The sequence below is a fragment of the Motacilla alba genome, chromosome 9, assembly GCF_015832195.1.
Source record: "Motacilla alba alba isolate MOTALB_02 chromosome 9, Motacilla_alba_V1.0_pri, whole genome shotgun sequence".
NCBI lineage: Eukaryota > Metazoa > Chordata > Aves > Passeriformes > Motacillidae > Motacilla > Motacilla alba.
Window position 1 is genome coordinate 23,804,123 of NC_052024.1, and position 16,924 is coordinate 23,821,046.

The 16,924-nt window shown below is 40.2% G+C and overlaps 1 protein-coding gene across 3 annotated transcripts in view; it reads left to right on the forward strand.

Annotated features, from left to right (window-relative positions):
* Positions 1-1,132: 1,132 nt before the first annotated feature.
* Positions 1,133-16,924, forward strand: part of IFT80 (intraflagellar transport 80) — a 33,350-nt gene continuing 17,558 nt past the window's right edge. Inside the window, exons 1-9 of one of the 3 annotated variants that reach the window (XM_038145896.1) lie at positions 1,133-1,949; positions 2,842-2,892; positions 3,052-3,128; positions 3,711-3,932; positions 6,481-6,591; positions 8,371-8,439; positions 11,809-11,918; positions 12,226-12,315; positions 14,258-14,395. In XM_038145896.1, the coding sequence (XP_038001824.1) occupies positions 3,092-3,128; positions 3,711-3,932; positions 6,481-6,591; positions 8,371-8,439; positions 11,809-11,918; positions 12,226-12,315; positions 14,258-14,395 (777 nt within the window). In that variant the 5' untranslated portion in view covers positions 1,133-1,949; positions 2,842-2,892; positions 3,052-3,091. The remainder of the gene's footprint in view (positions 1,950-2,841; positions 2,893-3,051; positions 3,129-3,710; positions 3,933-6,480; positions 6,592-8,370; positions 8,440-11,808; positions 11,919-12,225; positions 12,316-14,257; positions 14,396-16,924) is intronic. The other 2 variants (XM_038145895.1, XM_038145897.1) reach the window with 2 other exon arrangements.

Below are 16,924 nucleotides of genomic sequence, written 5' to 3' on the forward strand. Positions count from 1 at the left end.
CACTTCACCAGAATGAACAAGTCGAACTACTTGACCTCAGCTTTTAAATCGCGATAAATCAGCTGCCACATAGTCTCTAACAAATTTAACAAACTCGTGCCCAGCCCCTCCCCCGAGGCAGCTCGAAGGTGTTCGGTAAAAGCATCTCTCCTGCCAAGCGCCGTTCTCCTCACGGGGATGGCCAAAAAGAAGAGCCGAGACGGACAGAAAAGCTTCCTTATTAACAACCGATTAAACCTGATAGAGACAAGCCCTGTCAGTGACAAACCTGGGGCTTTCTTAAAGCCTAAGGAGCCAGGCTGCACCCTTGTCACGCTCTTTCCAAGTCACAGAATCCCAGAATATTCCGAGTTGGAAAGGACCCACGGGGATCATCGAGTCCAGCTCGTTTAAGCGAATGGCCAATCATTAAGAGCTTTCTTGGGATTTTTCTCTCACCCTTCAAGCATCAAAGCAGCAGGCAGAGCCGGGGCTAGAAGGCTCCCTGCTCCAAGCAGATTAAAATCGGGTCTCTTCGCTACCCAAAGGCGTCTCTGAACTTCCCCGTCCTCGGGGTCCGCGGGGGTCCCTCAGGGCACAGCGGGAGCCCTTGGGCTGCACAGCCCCTCGGGGAGCCGCTCCTCAAAGCCCTGTGCCGACAGCAGCCGGCCCGGAGCCGCCGGGCCCGGAGCCCTCAGGGGAGCCCTCAGCGGGGCAGCCCGGCCCGGGAAGAGGCGCTACCGCCGCTCCTGCTCCCTCCGGGCCGGGAGGGAAGTGGGGAAATGAGGCGCGGGGCAGAACCCGCCGATCCCCCAGCACCTCCTGCCATCATCCCCTCAGCACCCCTCGCCTTCCCCCTCAGCGCCTTCCCTTCGACACCACTTGTCTCCCCCTTAGCACCTTCCCCTCAGAAGTCCTAATCTCCACCTCAGCATCCCTTGTCTGCCCTCAACTCCCCCAGCATCTCTTTTTTTCCGCATCAGCACCGTCCCCTCAGCACCCCCTGAGGGCACCTCCTCCGCCGCGAAGCCCCCCCACCCCACCGCCCTGAGGCGAACCGCCATCGCTTCCTCCCGCCGAGCTCGTACCTGCTCGTCCCGGCGGCTCCGTGCCCCAGCGAGGCGGCGGCAGCGCGGGCAGCTCCGGCTGCTGTAGAAGCTCGGCCGCTTCCACACTCGAAAATGGCGCCGAAACGGCGAACTCGAACCGAAATTCGTTAGAAAAGCGCGGGGCAGGCTGGGACGGGAGGGGCCGGGCCCGCGGGTTTGAACGGCACCGCCGCCCCCGCCCGCCATCTTGTGTTCGTTACAGCAGGGAGGGGAAAGCGCCCAGAAATCCGCCGGGAGCGGCTTTTTCGGGGCAGAGACGGAGGGGTGGCAGACAGTAGGGGGTGAGGGCGGCGCGGTAGCGCAGTCTCGAGGCCGTGCCGGCGGAGAAAAGGGTTAATTTAAATTTTAGAAGTAGGTCAGTGGGCGGCGCTTGGTTGCTGGGCGACGCGCGCCGGTTTAAAATTAATTTTAAAAATATTTTAAAAATCCTTTTACAAGTGAAAAAAAATTAAAAATTGTGAGAGCGCGGCGATTTTGAAGCGGGTTTAATTAATTAACGGGCGGCGCCGTGGCACCTTGGGGGGGCCGGAGGGGGACCCGTGAGGTGGCGGAGGAGGAGGAGGATGAAGAGGATGCGTTCTCGCGAGAAGTCGCCATAGCGACGGCGGCGCTTGGCGGCTGGGGGGAGCGGGAGCCGCCGCTCCTGAGGCGACGGGAGCGGGACAGGGAGGCGGGATCATCCCGGGATCGGCCGGGAGCAGCAGGCGGGATCATCCCGGGATCGGCCGGGAGCAGCCGGCGGGATCATCCCGGGATCCGGCGGGAGCAGCAGGCGGGACCGTCCCGCGTTCCCCCGGGAGCGGGCTCCGCCGGGAGCGGGCTCCGGCCGCCGCTCTGCGCGCTCCCCCGCTGCCCGCGCAGGTAAAGGCGCGCTGGGGCGGCGGCGGCGCCGGCCCCCTCCCCTCGGCTGAGTCACCGCCGCGGTGGGCGAGAGGGTCGGGAGCCGTGACCCCCGGCCGGGCGTGGGACGGGCGGATGGAGAGGAGGGAGAGCTCCGGGGGACAGCTGAGGGCAGGGCGGGGGAGCCCCGAGCCTCGGAGGGGTTGGATAATTGCTTCTTGGAAAGCTGGAAGCGGAGGGAACAGGCGCGGGCGGTGGTGGCCGAGGCTGCCCCGAGGGTTCGGTGTCTCCTTCTCCCTGCCCCGCATTCCGGCTGCTTTTCCTTCTCGGCATTCCCCCCATCCTGCTGTGGCATTCTTTCCCCTTCCTGCTCTGCCCCTATCCCTTCCCGTTGCCTTCCCTATGCCGCCCGCTAGTTTTCCCTCCCGGCGCTGCCCCATCCTTTCCTCTGGCATTCCATCCCGCTCTCCTCCGCCGGCCCCGATCCTCAGCTCCGGATGGGAAAGGGAGGAGGCGTGAGGAGGCACTTTGGCTTCTCCGACCCCCGGTAATTCCTGTTTATAATTCCTGCTTGTAATTCCTGGCTATTGCCACATCTCTCCTAAAACCCCCAGCGGAGCCCTGCTGGATTCCTTGGGACGGAGGGAATACGTGGGCTGGCAGTGATGGATGTACCTGTGCACGGCCCAGGGTGGGCGTTCAGCCTGTCAGCGGCACATACAGAGCGATTGAAATGCTTTTAAAATGATAATAAAGTTCTGGGCTTGGAAAGGAAAATATCACGTTTTCCCTTCCTGGCTGTGTGTCAGCACAAGGGATCTCCAGTGCTCCAAGCTCTGATGTTTCAGGCTGGATCTTAAAGGTCTTTCCAACCTTAAGGATTCACTGTCCACAGCACCATTTTTTCTTCAAGTTGTCCATACTCAGTTGGATAATGTGAAAACAGAATTCTCTTTAAACTCAGGTATTTCTTGGTGCTTGTTTTTCCCCTGTAGTGATGTAATATTACTTCAGAACTTTTCATTTTAGTGTGTTTTCCTCTTTAATTTTGGCTGCTTGTGTATGCAGATATATTATGTTAATTACCCATACTTATATATGTTTTTGTTTTCATTTATTACAGTTATAACACATGGTTTTAATGCTCCATCTGAACAACTAAGATGAGACTGAAGACTTCCCTTTTGAAGGAGCCAAAACATATCCTTTGTCACAGAAGAAAACATGGAACATCGTGTTCATTCTGAACAGACTCTTCCAGAAAACATTTTTTTTTGCTGTTGAAGTTTCAGTAAAATATTAGTAAATTGCAGATGGCTTTTTTCCCCTGTTTTTCTTTTGTTCCCCTTGTCATTGAGTGCAGCCTTTAAGGACAATATTTTAGGAGATATTGAACACTTACTGATGATGTAGTGTGAATAAACCAACACTTTTGAATGATAGCTGGATGCTTTGCACTTGTATTTTGCACTAAGACCCTTCACTAACCCAACATTTTAGCCATGTTTCCATAATTTTACATCATTATAAGAATTTTATTTTTATGAAATATTTCCCTTTTATGAAATGAAAATTGGCTTCATTTGGGACTGATTTTTTGCCAGCTCTTCTTGGCACATAGGAGCAAAAAAATGATGATTTTTTTTTTTTTAGTATTAAACATCCCACGCAATCTTATCAAAATAATCTTCCTGTATTGTCCCTTCAGTTCTGAGCAGTCGAGATGGGGTGTTTGATTGTTTTTAGCAGCTAAACTTTTCAGATTCCTTAACTGATTGCCACATAAGGACTTGGTGAGCTGTGTGGGCTGGACCACAGCTGATGAGCTCTACTCGTGCAGCGATGACCACCAGATCATGAAATGGAACCCAGTGACCAGCGAGACCACTCGGGTGCTGAAGCTGCCAGAGGATGTTTATCCCTTAGATCTGCACTGGTTTCCCAGAGCCGTTGGTGGCAAGAAGCAATCCCAGGCTGAGAGCTTTGTTCTGACGAGCTCTGATGGTGAGGCAACTTAAAACATTTAAAATAATAAAATTAAAAATTAATAAATTTAAAATACTTATTGTTTCGTACCCTTGAGTGTCAGTGAAATACAAGGCATTATTTGAGGAGCAAGAAGCTTCGAGGATTGCTTGGGCTTTTTTTCCCTTCTCCCCAAAAAGATTTTTCCCTTGGGTTTTTTTTTTTTTTGCCCCTTCTCCCCAAAAAGATTTTGCCCCCAGCCATATTTTTCTTCCTAAATGAGTTTTCCTGCACCAGCCAAGTCCCCTCTGTGATAAGGATTCCTGGAACCTTGCTGAATGCAATGGAGAAGCAGCATAGTGTCTTTACAGGGCTGCATTCATTCCTGGTTGAACTGCAGATGTTTGAAATCAGAGCAAATGTAAATTTAGTCCCCTTGGGTTTTCTTCTGAAATGCATCTCCTGGGGGATATTGTTCTTTTATTTCCTACTGACATTGGTCTTGTTGCTATTTTTAATAAAAAATAAGATTATTTTTGGCTTTAACCTTCAAATTAAGGACAAATCATAAGTGATTTGACCTTTTTTTAAATTTTTTTAATTGACAATTTTGTATTAGGTCAGCATTTAAGAGTTAAGTTAATGAACAAAACATACATGTTTTATATTCTGTGCAAAACATACATGTTTTATATTCTGTGTTTGGATAGGCTGGGAGTCTCCCACTGGAAATTCCTTCAAAAACTGGGAGTCATTTTCAGGTTGAGCACAGTTCTGGTTTCAGTACTAAATAAAAACAAAGGACCAGAGATTAAGGTGAATCACTTCTACCTGCTCCAGGCATTTTGGCTAAAATTTTCTCCTTTTTTTTTGTGGAATAAGTTGTAATTTGAAAGTCTCTGTTGCCTCAGTTGAACAGAAATCCAAGGAAATGGAGAAACCTCCCAGTGGGAATGCCATGGAAAAAGCATTTGACTGGCAGCAGTTGTGAATTCCCCTGCTGGAAGAGCCAAGAAGTTGCAGAAGTAAAGCTGCTGTCCATGAAAACTTGATCTCCCCTGTTCTGCAGAAGGATTAGGATACAGTTTTAAGTGATGATCACATTTTTTCCAGAGGAATTCTGGAAAGTTGATCCTGCTTTTACATGTAACCATGTTCTTCCCTGCTCAGCTACAATTTCCTCTTTCCCTCTTTGGAAGGGGCCTTGGGAGAGAATAGGAGCTTGTGGAGTAGGAGAGGATGCAGAAGATTGGGGAAATAGTGGAGTTTTCCCTGGATAATTCCCTGGATATTCCCTGAATATTTCCCTGGATAACAGGCTTTTAGCTGAAACTTTGACGTTGCCCATTTCCCTGGTAGTTTGACTTCACCACATCTGGAATTTCCTTTGTCTCTTATGAGCTGAGGAATTGCTCACAGAAATATTCCGGGGTTCTGCTTAGATCAGTGGGGGCTGTTTCAAGATGGAATTCCCATGGAATTCTGTATATCCTGATAAAAGTGATGGCTCTGAAGAGCTCAGCCGCTTCATGCTGAGTCCTGTAGGTGATGGCATGGCAATATTCCTGCTCCTGGGAGAGTGGCTTAAAGGATTCTCCAGTGAAAAGGGTCTTGGATACGGGTGGAATAAAACCACTGCATGGAAAAAGGTGCAGAAAATAAAATAGATATTTCTCAGAAGATAAAAGTTGGTTTTCATGCAAAAGCAGAAAAGGCAATTTTGGCAATTGACTTGGAGAAATTAACATTGACTTCCTCTAAATCCAGCTTCTGTTTACACATGAGACATGAAAATCTCAGACCTGAGAGACGTTCTATACAATAAGGGATACATTCGTGAGATAAATTCCATTTTATAATTACAAAAGAATGGAATGCATTAAATCAACACCCTGTAAGTGTTGGAGGGGGTTTGCAGCAGCTGGGTCTGTGAAAGGTGTCCCTGCCCATTGGGATTTAAGGTCCCTCCCAACCCAAACCAGTCTGGGATTCCATGGAATTTTAAATGATCTGCTCAAATAAACTGATTTATCCAAACCATAGTTTTTTATCAGTGTTAGAAGTCTTTTCCTTGGAAATCTTGCACTGGCAGAGATTTGGCTGGGTGATTGTGCCACTCGGGAACTTCCTTGCAGTGCTTCAGTCCGGCAGCTTAGATCAAATAATACTAAAAAGAATTTGATTTTAAAGAAGTTAATTTCAATTACTGCACTGCTCATTTTTCCAAGCTCTCCATTGTCTGCTCTTTGCTCCAGTTTAAATTTGATCTTCCTGGGTTTAAGCAGCATCCCTTATTTGGGAAGAAAAACTTCCCGATCCCTCTGTTGAAGTCATTACAAACTTTGGGGTTGGCTGCTGTGGGATTCCATCCCAGCTCCAGCCTGGGAGCAGGAATAGCTCTGATTTGAGCTGTGAAAAGCAACTGGATGTTCTCTTTGTGTTGTTGCTGCCTTGGTTTCTCTGCTTTCCACAGAAGGTACCAGCACTGCTGTAATAATGTATAATGTAATTAATAATATAATAATTATTATATAATTAATTATCTATCACAATGTGAATTCTATACACTGTATCTTTTTTTTTTTAGGGAAATTCCACTTGATTTCCAAGCTGGGAAGAGTGGAGAAAAGTGTAGAAGCACATTGTGGAGCTGTCCTTGCAGGAAGGTGGAATTATGAGGGAACAGCTCTGGTTACAGGTGAGCATTCCTAAATTAATAAAGTGCTTTGAAAACTTAAATAATAATATGCTTTTTTTTGAGTCTTATTTATCACAGAGGTTGTTATCACCTTGTTTACTAGGAGTTCATTTTGCACTATTTAATTAATGCTATTTTAACTTAGTGTTGTCCATTTTAATTAACAGATCTAGTAAAAATATTTCTCTTTTCATTTAAATCATCCAATCCAACTGAAAGTGTTTTAATATCAGAGTGCTTAGATGGTTTTGTGGCTGTTCTGAACTTCAGAAAGGAGAATATTTGATTTCTTTCTTTTCTGTCTGTTGCAAGAAAGAGTGGCTAAGTTGGTCCATTTATATCCCTGCACATTTGGGGTTTTTTAGCCCAAAAGGCTCATTGATCTTGAATCTTCCTGTGCTTTATTCCTTAATTATCAGTAATTATCCCCTACAGCCTGTTGATATTAATGCTAGGGGGGTGAGCCCACAATTTCTTCATTTCTACACCATTTTTTGTCCCAAATCTTTAGTTAATGAGTTGCTTTTGGCAGTTCTTGTCCCAGATTCCATCTGGGTTTTAGGGGAGCTGCTGAAGTTGCCTGGGCTCCTTGCTGGGGTTTCTGGTGGTGTCAGCCTCCTGCTGATGGAGCACAGCTGATTCCCCTGGACAGGTTCCAGCTCAGGCCACAAGAACTGAAGATAATTTTGGATCTGCTCATTTCCAGACTCTGAAATGCTGCTTCAAGGAACTCTGTCTGGCCTGCTCCTCTGAAATCCCAGAGGGATGGAAATATTGTTCTTTTTAAAGACAGCTTTGCCTCAGGAACTTCTCCAAAGACAAAGTCAAAATTGTCTTTTGAATCCCTTTCTTTTTTTTATGAGACTGCATGACACTGACACTTTTTGGGGAGTGTGGGAATTCATCACCACTTCCAGTTTATTCTGAGGAGATCAACTCCTCTTCTACCACAGCTGTACTTGGAGGAAGAGGAAATAAATCATTGCTACTGCACCACTTCAAATATTTTTATAGTTTTATTTCAACAGCATCAAATGTGCACAAATAAGATTTTTAATTTTGAGTGGGGTTTTTTGGCATTTTGAAAGCATTTAAAACAACATTGACCAGATATAAAAACCCGAAATGTGGCAAATAAATTATATTTGAATGGAAGAATCCAGTAATTTCTTTTTCCTCATTAATTGCAGCTGGGAGGCCTAAACTGAAGGACCAGAGCATTTTAAAAATGACACCACACCAGGAACTGTGTGCTGCTAAAACAGCCCTAACTGTGCTGTGCAGTGTTTAGCAATGAATTCTTCAATAAATAAACTGAGTTATTTGGTAACACACAGTTATGGTAGAAAATTGAAGCCATCCAAACAGAGTTATCTTCACTTCCACCATTTATCAGCTGTGAAATCTCCAGTTTAATCCATCAAATCTGCTCCTGCTCCCCCGGGCCTTCTCAGACTCCTCTCAGCAGCTTCTGGGCCATTGAAGGAATCAAAAATACAGAATTAGGGACGCTTAAATAATGGTGGATTTTCCCTTCCTAGGACCAGCTTCAGAAAAGAGTTCAGGGATTTTCAGGAAAGGAGCATTTCTTGATAATAACAAAAAAACTATATTAAATATTTTTTCCTTCCTATTGCATGTTTGGAAGGCTAAACAAAAGGAATTCACCTGTAAGAAAAGCTGGGTTTATTTTAACTCCGGTGTTTCCCGAGCAAATACAAATACATTTATTAGACTGAATATTGCATAGCATTTGCTGATTTCTGTGCTCATTTGCAGCTGGGGAAGACGGCCAAGTGAAAATCTGGTCTAAAAGTGGAATGCTGAGATCCACCTTGGCTCAGCAAGGTGAGTTCTTTGCTCAAAGCTCCATCAGAACCTGTTCATTTGGGTTATTCTGAAATACAGCTAAACAGCAGACCCTAAATATGGCAGTGATGGTTTGTTCAAGGGTGTTAAAGCCTTCATTAAGCTTAAATATAAATCAGAGTTGCATTTTAATAAGATTTTTAAACAGTATTTAATTTTTCAAATTCAAAGTGCTGCAATATTTTTAGGCGGCAGTCTCATCCCACGCTGAGGATTTGGTGCCATTTCAGTGAAGATCCTCAGCTAAATTTTGTTTTTCAGACTTCATAGATGGAGCCCGTGTGACCTTGTGACATTTTTGAAGAAACCACATGCACCTGGGCTTGGGTTAAATGTCAGGCCCTTATCTCTGTCTGAAACAAATGATCTGAATGCTTTCAACCTGGGGAAGGCATTTTAACCACAGCACTGAATGTAAAATGCATTGCACTTCTTTTAAGGAAGTTCTGGTGCTCATGCAATGTTTGTCAGGTAAAAAGATAAACCAACTGAAGTAGAATTTAAAAGAAATATTCAAACTGAAGCACACATTCTTTAACATTTCTCAGTTTTTGTTGTCAGGTTTCTTATGCGTTAATTTGCTTATTTGAGGTTTGAAAAAGCACATCAAGTAAATTCCGTGCTGTCGTTTGAAACATGAATTTCATTGGTTTCTGCAACTTTCTGGTGCAGCACAAAAGCACAGTTGAGTCCCCATGGAGCAACTGTCACCTTGTGTTGGTGTTTTCAACTGAAAATCTTGTGAGGCCCTGAGATCCTTTAAATTCAGAGTCAGAGCCCCACAGTCCCTGTGGAGAGCATGGCCATAGCTGGGGTCAGGATTCTGCAGGAATGCTGCATCATGTTCAACCAATTTTTCCCTTCCTTTAATAAGAGCTGAAAAAATCCCTGCTGCCAGCATTCCTCTGCCTCATTCCACTCTTTGTGTTAGAAATAAACTTCCAGGCTGGCGTTTTGGGATGATGAGCCACGTGCCTGTTCTGTCTTTGGCCTTTATTCCTCCTTCGATTCCCTTCAAATTCTTCCTTTTGTTCCTTCTCCTTTCACTGAAATGTTGTATTTGGGCTTCCACTGATCCATTTTGATGAGGAGACCTTTTTTTCCATGGATTTCTTAGACAATGTGTTGGGAACCCACAAGATTATCATGGAATCCTGGAATGGTTTGGCTTGGAAGGACCTTAGAGCTCATCCCCTCCATGGCAGGGACACCTCCCTCTGTCCCAAACCTGTCTTGGGCACTTCCAGGGATCCAGGGGCAGCCACAGCTGCTCTGGGAATCCCATCCCAGCCCTCCCCAGGGAGGAATTCATTCCTGATACCTATATCCTTTTGGAAACACCCTCCCAAGATCTAAAATTATTTAAATTGATGTTTCTCCTCCTGTGACAATCCAAACCCCCACGAAACTCTTGCTGTTACCAAGCGTGCTGTGGGATAAGCCAGACCTTCCTTCCTCAAATCCCAATTTTCTGCCTTTTTTCCCGGAATATTCCTGTTTCTCCCCGCAGTGGGGCTGTTCCTCTGGGTTTTCCAGGGTGTTGGCAGCGTTTTCCCAAGGCAGCCCTTGTTAAGTGCAGGAGGAAATGAGTTAACTCAGCTCCTGCTGTTAAGCCCTGGAAATTGTGGTTAAGTCCTCAGCCATCATAAAAAAGGCAAACATTTGGTTTAAATAGAAAACTCCTCTGATTGTTAGATCAGCATTGGGAAAGGACAAAAAAACCCCCGAGTTTATTTAGAATTTCTGCTCCAGCTGGGGACAGAATTTATGGCATTTTCACCAGGAATTGCCAGGAGGAAAACAGCCAGAGCCACATTTCTTTAATATATGTTGTGTTTCTGGGACTTGTCTGCTCTGATGGTTGGCAAGTTAAAAAAGTCTGCCATCATTCTGGGTTTTCAAGGGATAAAATTCCCTGAAAGAAAATCTCTGAAACACAGAAATCTTCAGGAGCAGCCACACCAGGGCTCAGTTTGGAGGGTGAATATTTGGGAGCTCACATGGAGTTTAACCATAATAAAATCAGCTTTTTGCACAGGGAGAAGTGGGGAGATGCTGGATGATTTTAGGGCAGCTCAATCACTTAATTATCTAAATCTCATCCAAATATTCCCATGCAAAAATATTCCTGAGTCATTTTTGGAAATAGAATTTAATATGCCAAAATTGTCACTGAGAATTTTACCCTGTAAGAGCATTTTTAAGCCTCTTGGGGTTTTTAATTACCATAAAGTCACATTAAAAATATTTTATTTGAACAATTTTAATTCAGTTGCTGAGTTTAATACTTGGAGAAGCTTTTTACTTAACTTTCTTAGTTTTGTTTCAAGGAATCAAGTAGCAAAATCCTTTGATTTTTCTGCAGAGGAGACAAATCTTGTCAAATAATATGGAAAATATTTGCATGGTTGGCAAGTCTGACTTTTTTTAAATTCTTTTTTTTCCTTGGATCTTTTTCCATGTAATTTTTGCTTTATTCTGTTTTCAAAAAATCTAATTTGAAAAACTGGAACATGATTTTCAAATGGAACAGTCAGCTTTAGTCCAGATACAAAATTCTGAGAGTTTCAGTCTAAGAAAGTTGCAGTTAATTGGGAAAAATCTGTCCAGCCTGTGGCCAGCTGGATTTATTGTCATTTATTTTGGAAGTTGCTTGTGAATGGGATGTTTGTGCAGCAAAACAAAAATCTGTGTTAATTATGGTACCCAAAAATCTGAAAAAGAACAATTTAGGTGCAACACAAAACTTTTTCCACCCATTTTTGTGTCCAGCCTCATAATTTGGGGTGAAAAGATTGATTTTCTGATGAATCTTGGTGAGAATTATTTTGATTTTCTGTGTTTCTGGAGTGACACTTGGGACTAAATTGTATCCGTGGATAAAATCTGAATAGATCAGTGAATAAAATCTGTATTTATCTGAATAATGCAGTGATTCCCTGTTGGTTTTCTGTGCTTTTCTGGATTTAAAACCTTTCACTTGTGAAAGTTTTAGAAATTGATAATGTGGTAAATGGCAATAGATAAAGAGGCTTGAGGAATGTGTAAAGTACATTTCTATAATACACTGTTATCTACATAGATATTTATGTAATAGAAATCTATTTTATGGATTTATATTAATATATTTAATTTTATATATATTAAATATATTTAATTACATATACTGTGTTATATTTTATGTACTAAAATCTATATCTATATATTATATATAATTAAATCTATATCTATATATCATATATAATTATATATTTTATTTATTATTCATGATTGTATCTTACCATCAATATTATTTATTATTATTATTGTAATAAATATTAAAAATAGAGTATTTTTCCCTTGCCACAGGAACTCCAGTGTACTCAGTGTCCTGGGCCCCTGACTCTGACAAAGTTCTCTACACCTCAGGGCAGCAGCTGATTATTAAACCCCTCCAGCCAAATGCCAAAGTTCTGCAGGTACCATCAACACTCTGATCAATTAATAAGATTTATTTACAGAAATAAAGCTACAGAAGCCTTTTCCCTTTTCCCTTCTTGAGAAGCAGTTGCTGAATTTTAATTTTTTGGATTAAAATTTTGTAAAGGATTTTAATGCAGATTTTTCTGCTTTGATTCTGCCTCGTTCAGGCATTATTTAATTTATTTTTCTAAATCATAAAATCATTAAGGTTGGAAGAAAACCTCCAAGATCATCAAGTCCAAGGAGGGGTGAATAAGGAAAGCAGGAGTTGTAGAATGGTTGAGTTGATGTTTTCCCTTTCAGTGGAAGGCCCACGACGGGCTGGTTTTGAAAACGGACTGGAATTCCGTGAATGATCTGATCCTCTCTGCGGGGGAGGATTGCAGGTACAAGGTGAGTCCTGTTCCCCTTAACTCAGGCCCACAAACTCACTCGAAAGCCTGAAAGGTTTGAATCTTACCCTGGGAGCCCAACATGAAAGGAGAAATCTTTCACTGTTCATGAGAAAAAAAGTGTATTTATAAATACACCTCGCTCTGTGGAGGAAGATAAAATTCCAAATCTTTCTGAAATACAGCAGGATGAAAGCTGGTAAAATGGGGGTGAAACAAAAAGGAAAATATGTACAAATACAGAATTGATTATTTTCATTAATCAAAGCTGACACACCAAATTAGAGGAGATTAAAGTGCTGCTTTCTACTACAGGGACATCAGTGAGTCCCTCAGTAAATTTGAAATATATTAGTTTATATTTGGGTGCAGGAAATACAATCATATAATCTGCATCCAAAATACAGAGCACCTTTTGAGTATCTTCCCTTAAATAAAAACTGATTTTTGAATGTATCATCTGTTGGTTCTGTCATTTAATTGTGTAATGGCTGGGATAGAAAATATACAATTAAGACATTTTAAAAATCCAATAAATTATTACATTGTTTTGTGGATTGATTTCCATTGAAAAAAATCTCACTTTTTTTTTTTTTTGGAAATTTGCAGAGGGTTCTTTGATAGGCTTGGGGTAATTTACAGGAAATAAAACTCAGGGGTGCAAAAGATTTTATACAAAATATTTAATCCAGAATTATGTGACATTTGCCATGGGAAAAAGCAAGTCTGCTGCATTAAATAAACAGTAATTAAATTAAATAAACAATAATTATATATATATAATTATTTAATTATATATATAATTAAATAATTTTATATATATATACATATATATATCTGTATTTATTTATATTTATATAGATGTATTTATGTGTATAGTTACACCTAATTAACTTGGGCAGTTATTTCTAAAATTTCTGTGTCATGAGGGAAAATTATGCTTCTGGAATAATGAAAGTGTAACAAGTGTATTTATAAAATATAAGTGAGGTGTTATATAAGTGATTTTTCCAGTTACACTTCATCGTGAGGGGAAATGATAGTTCTGAAATGATAAAAATACAAAAAAAACCCAAAAAACCAAAAAACCAAAAGTTAGATATGTATTAAAACATATATTATTAATAAATATAATATCAATATATATATCACAGGTGATTTTTAAGTTACACTGGAAACATGAGGGGAAGTTACACTTCTGCAGTAAGAAAAATACAAAAAAAAATATATAAAGCAAAACTGAACCATAATATAGGTGATTTTTCAAATTACATTAAAACATGAGGGAAAATCATTCTTCTGGAATAAGAAAAATACAGAATATGTCTATAAAACAAAAGTGAGATGTATGTTGAAATGTATATATTCTTTATACATAAATATATATAAATATATATAAATATATAAATATATAAATATAGTGCAGGTGATTTTTCAAATTGCACTGAAAACATGAGGGGAAATTACATTTCTAGAGTAACAAAAACATGAAAAACATCTATATAAAACAAAGGCAAGACATATTAAATACCTATATCATTTATATATTTATATTTATATATATGTATATATGTATATATATTACATATATATATGTATATATGTATTGTATATATGTATATATATTACATATATATGTGTGTGTGTGTATATATATATATGTGTGTGTGTATGTATGTAATTCTGGTGAATTTTCAAATAACCCTGAAAACATGAAGGAAAATTACACTTATTCAGTAACAAAAATACAAAAAAAATATATAAAAAAATATAAAATTAAAATATATATATAAATATATAAAGATATATATGTAAACCAAAAATGAACTGTCATATAGTGATTTTTCAAATGGCACTAAAGCATGAGGGGAACTGATTCTTGTGGAATAATGACAGTGCACCCAAAGGTGGTGCCGTGGATGGAAATTGGAATTTCGCTGCAGGTTTGGGACAGTTTTGGCCGTGTCCTGTACAATTCCCAGCCCCACGAGTATCCCATCACTGCCATCGCCTGGGCTCTGGATGGAGAATTATTTGCTGTGGGGTCTTTCAACACTCTGCGTCTCTGTGATAAAACTGGGGTGAGTAAAACTCTGCTGATTTATTTTTTATAGATAAAAATATATAAAATGTAATAAAAATATTTTAAAATATTTTATTTTAATTTTTTTCAATTATTTAAAAATATTTTCCGGAGTAAAACTCTGCAGATTTATTTTATAGACATGAAAAAATTATTAAATATAATACAAATAGAAAATCCCAGAGTAAAACTCTGGAAATTGTCCAAATTTATTGATAATACAGCAAATATTCCTCAGGGTATCAGTGTGCAGGTGAGTCTTTCATTAGCAAAAAATGCTTGTGATTGCCAGCACCTTTTTGACCAGAATATTTTATTTTTAATAATATATTTTAGTATTTTAAAAATATTTTAATATTTTAATATTTTAATAATATTTTATTTTTAATAATATTTTGCTTTTGGGGACATGAAATTCTTTACCTGAAAAGCACAGAGCTCACAGGCATCTGTTGTGATCAGAACTCATCATAAATTGCTATTTTTAACCATAAAAAGGAGTGTATAACAATAACCTGATAGAAAAGGAAGTGGAAGAGCCATTTATTATTATTTTATTTTATTTTATTATAACCACTTTTATTATTTAATTTTTTTCCCTTGAAGGTTTGTTCCTGAATCATTATTTTATAGAGTTTTTGCAGCTTTGTCTCCCATTAAAATCAATTTCCTGCAGTTTCACCTCCAGTCTTTGTGAGCACAGATTGTCCTCGTTGTCTCTGTGGCTTTCCTGTGGTTCTGCACATTTTTACTCTGATTTTTTGCAGGAAAATTTTATTTTTTGGGACTTTTATTGCCCTGGTTTCTTGTTGTGTTTATTGCTCTTTTCTGGGAAGAAGTGCTGCGGCGTTGTGGGTGTGTTCAAACCATGAATTTGTGGTGTGTATTTCAAATAGTTTAAATTCACGAAGAGGAACCTTTAAAGATTATTTGAGAAAAGGTATAAGGTTAAAGGTACACGGTTATAATAATAGGTTATAAGGTTGTAATGAGGTTATAAAAGATACAAGGTTAAAATTAAAGATTATTTGAGAAAAGGTATAAGGATAAAATCTGAATTTTCCCATTTCACCTTCTGTGGTGATTCTGATTTCACTGATTTTCACTGACAGTGTATAAATAGAATTTAATAGAATTTAGAATTTAATTACAAGTTTGTAAGTAAAATTTAATTACATTTATGTAGAAGGAAAAAATTCTCAAATGCAGTTTTCCTTTGCGAGGTGTCAGTTTGCTGATTTAAAAATGATTTCTTTTGATCTCCACAGATCTGTAATTTAATTTACTGCCAAGTCTGGCTCAGACTCCTGGAATGTTTTAATCAGCCTTGAACACTGAACAGGTCACTGGGAATTTTAACGCAGACAGGTGTAGAAAATTAAGATCATTTCACCTGAGTTTATGAGGAATTATTTCTTTCTTTATTATTATTTTATACCTGAGTTTATTATTTATCAAGAGTTTATTACTCACCTCTCAAACACAAGGGAGCAGCAGGTGCTGTGTGTGTTGAGCAGCTTTTATCCAGGTTTTATTCCCTGCAGGTTTGGATGTAAATGAAGGCCCTGGGTGTGAGTTTTGCCCGAGGAGGTGCCTGGGATGGAGGGAAGGCAGGCAGGGATTCCCATGGAGCTGAGGGGAAGCCGAGCTGCCTCTTGCTGCTCTGCACAGACCCTTTTATTGTGGCTGATGGAACGGAGCTGCCCTGGCAAATTGCTCCCCAGGGAGCCATCGGGACAATAAATATTTACCATGAGCTCCTCTCCGGCATGTGTGTTCACTTTGGGCCATAATTCAATTCAATTCTTGCACTCAGTGCTCTTTTTTCTCATTTTTTCCTCCCTCCCTGGGATGTCAGGCAGCTTCATGGGAAAGACCAAAGTTACAAATTTAATATTAAATTGTATTTCTTCCATTAAAAATCATGAAAAGAAATGTTGTATTTATATGTAAAATAAATGATTGCAGCTGTCCTGCAGGCAGCTCGTGTTCCCAGGGCCTTGGGGGTGCAGAGGGATCAGTGCTAAAAAAATAGTAAAAATCAAACACTGGTCAAATTAATCATTTTAATTAGTCAATAGGGGCATCCAATGTATATTTAAATAATGCTGAATATATTTCTGCATCTTCTCTTAATGATTTACTTACTCTAAATTAAACTGATCAATCCCATTCAATGTTTTTGTTTCTTTTCCAAATTGTTTGTGTTCTTCTTGTTGAACATTTACTTTCTGCTGATGTTTATCTGTAAATTGATGTTTATTTGTCTGGTAAATCCTGCCCTTTGCTTTACTCCTGCCTTCAACACTCTGCTGAGAAAATTCTGTGTAATACAAGCAATTATTTCCATTAATCCATACATTTTAAAATTATTTTGTGCATTCTTCAAACTTTTTCTTGTGTCACAGAGTGAGTTTTGGCCATTTTACTACACTGGCAGTTTGCACATTTGACTGATCCCCTTCTATTTTTCTATTCTATGAAATTTTGCTAGAAATTCTACTAAAAATATGGAATATTGTCTGAT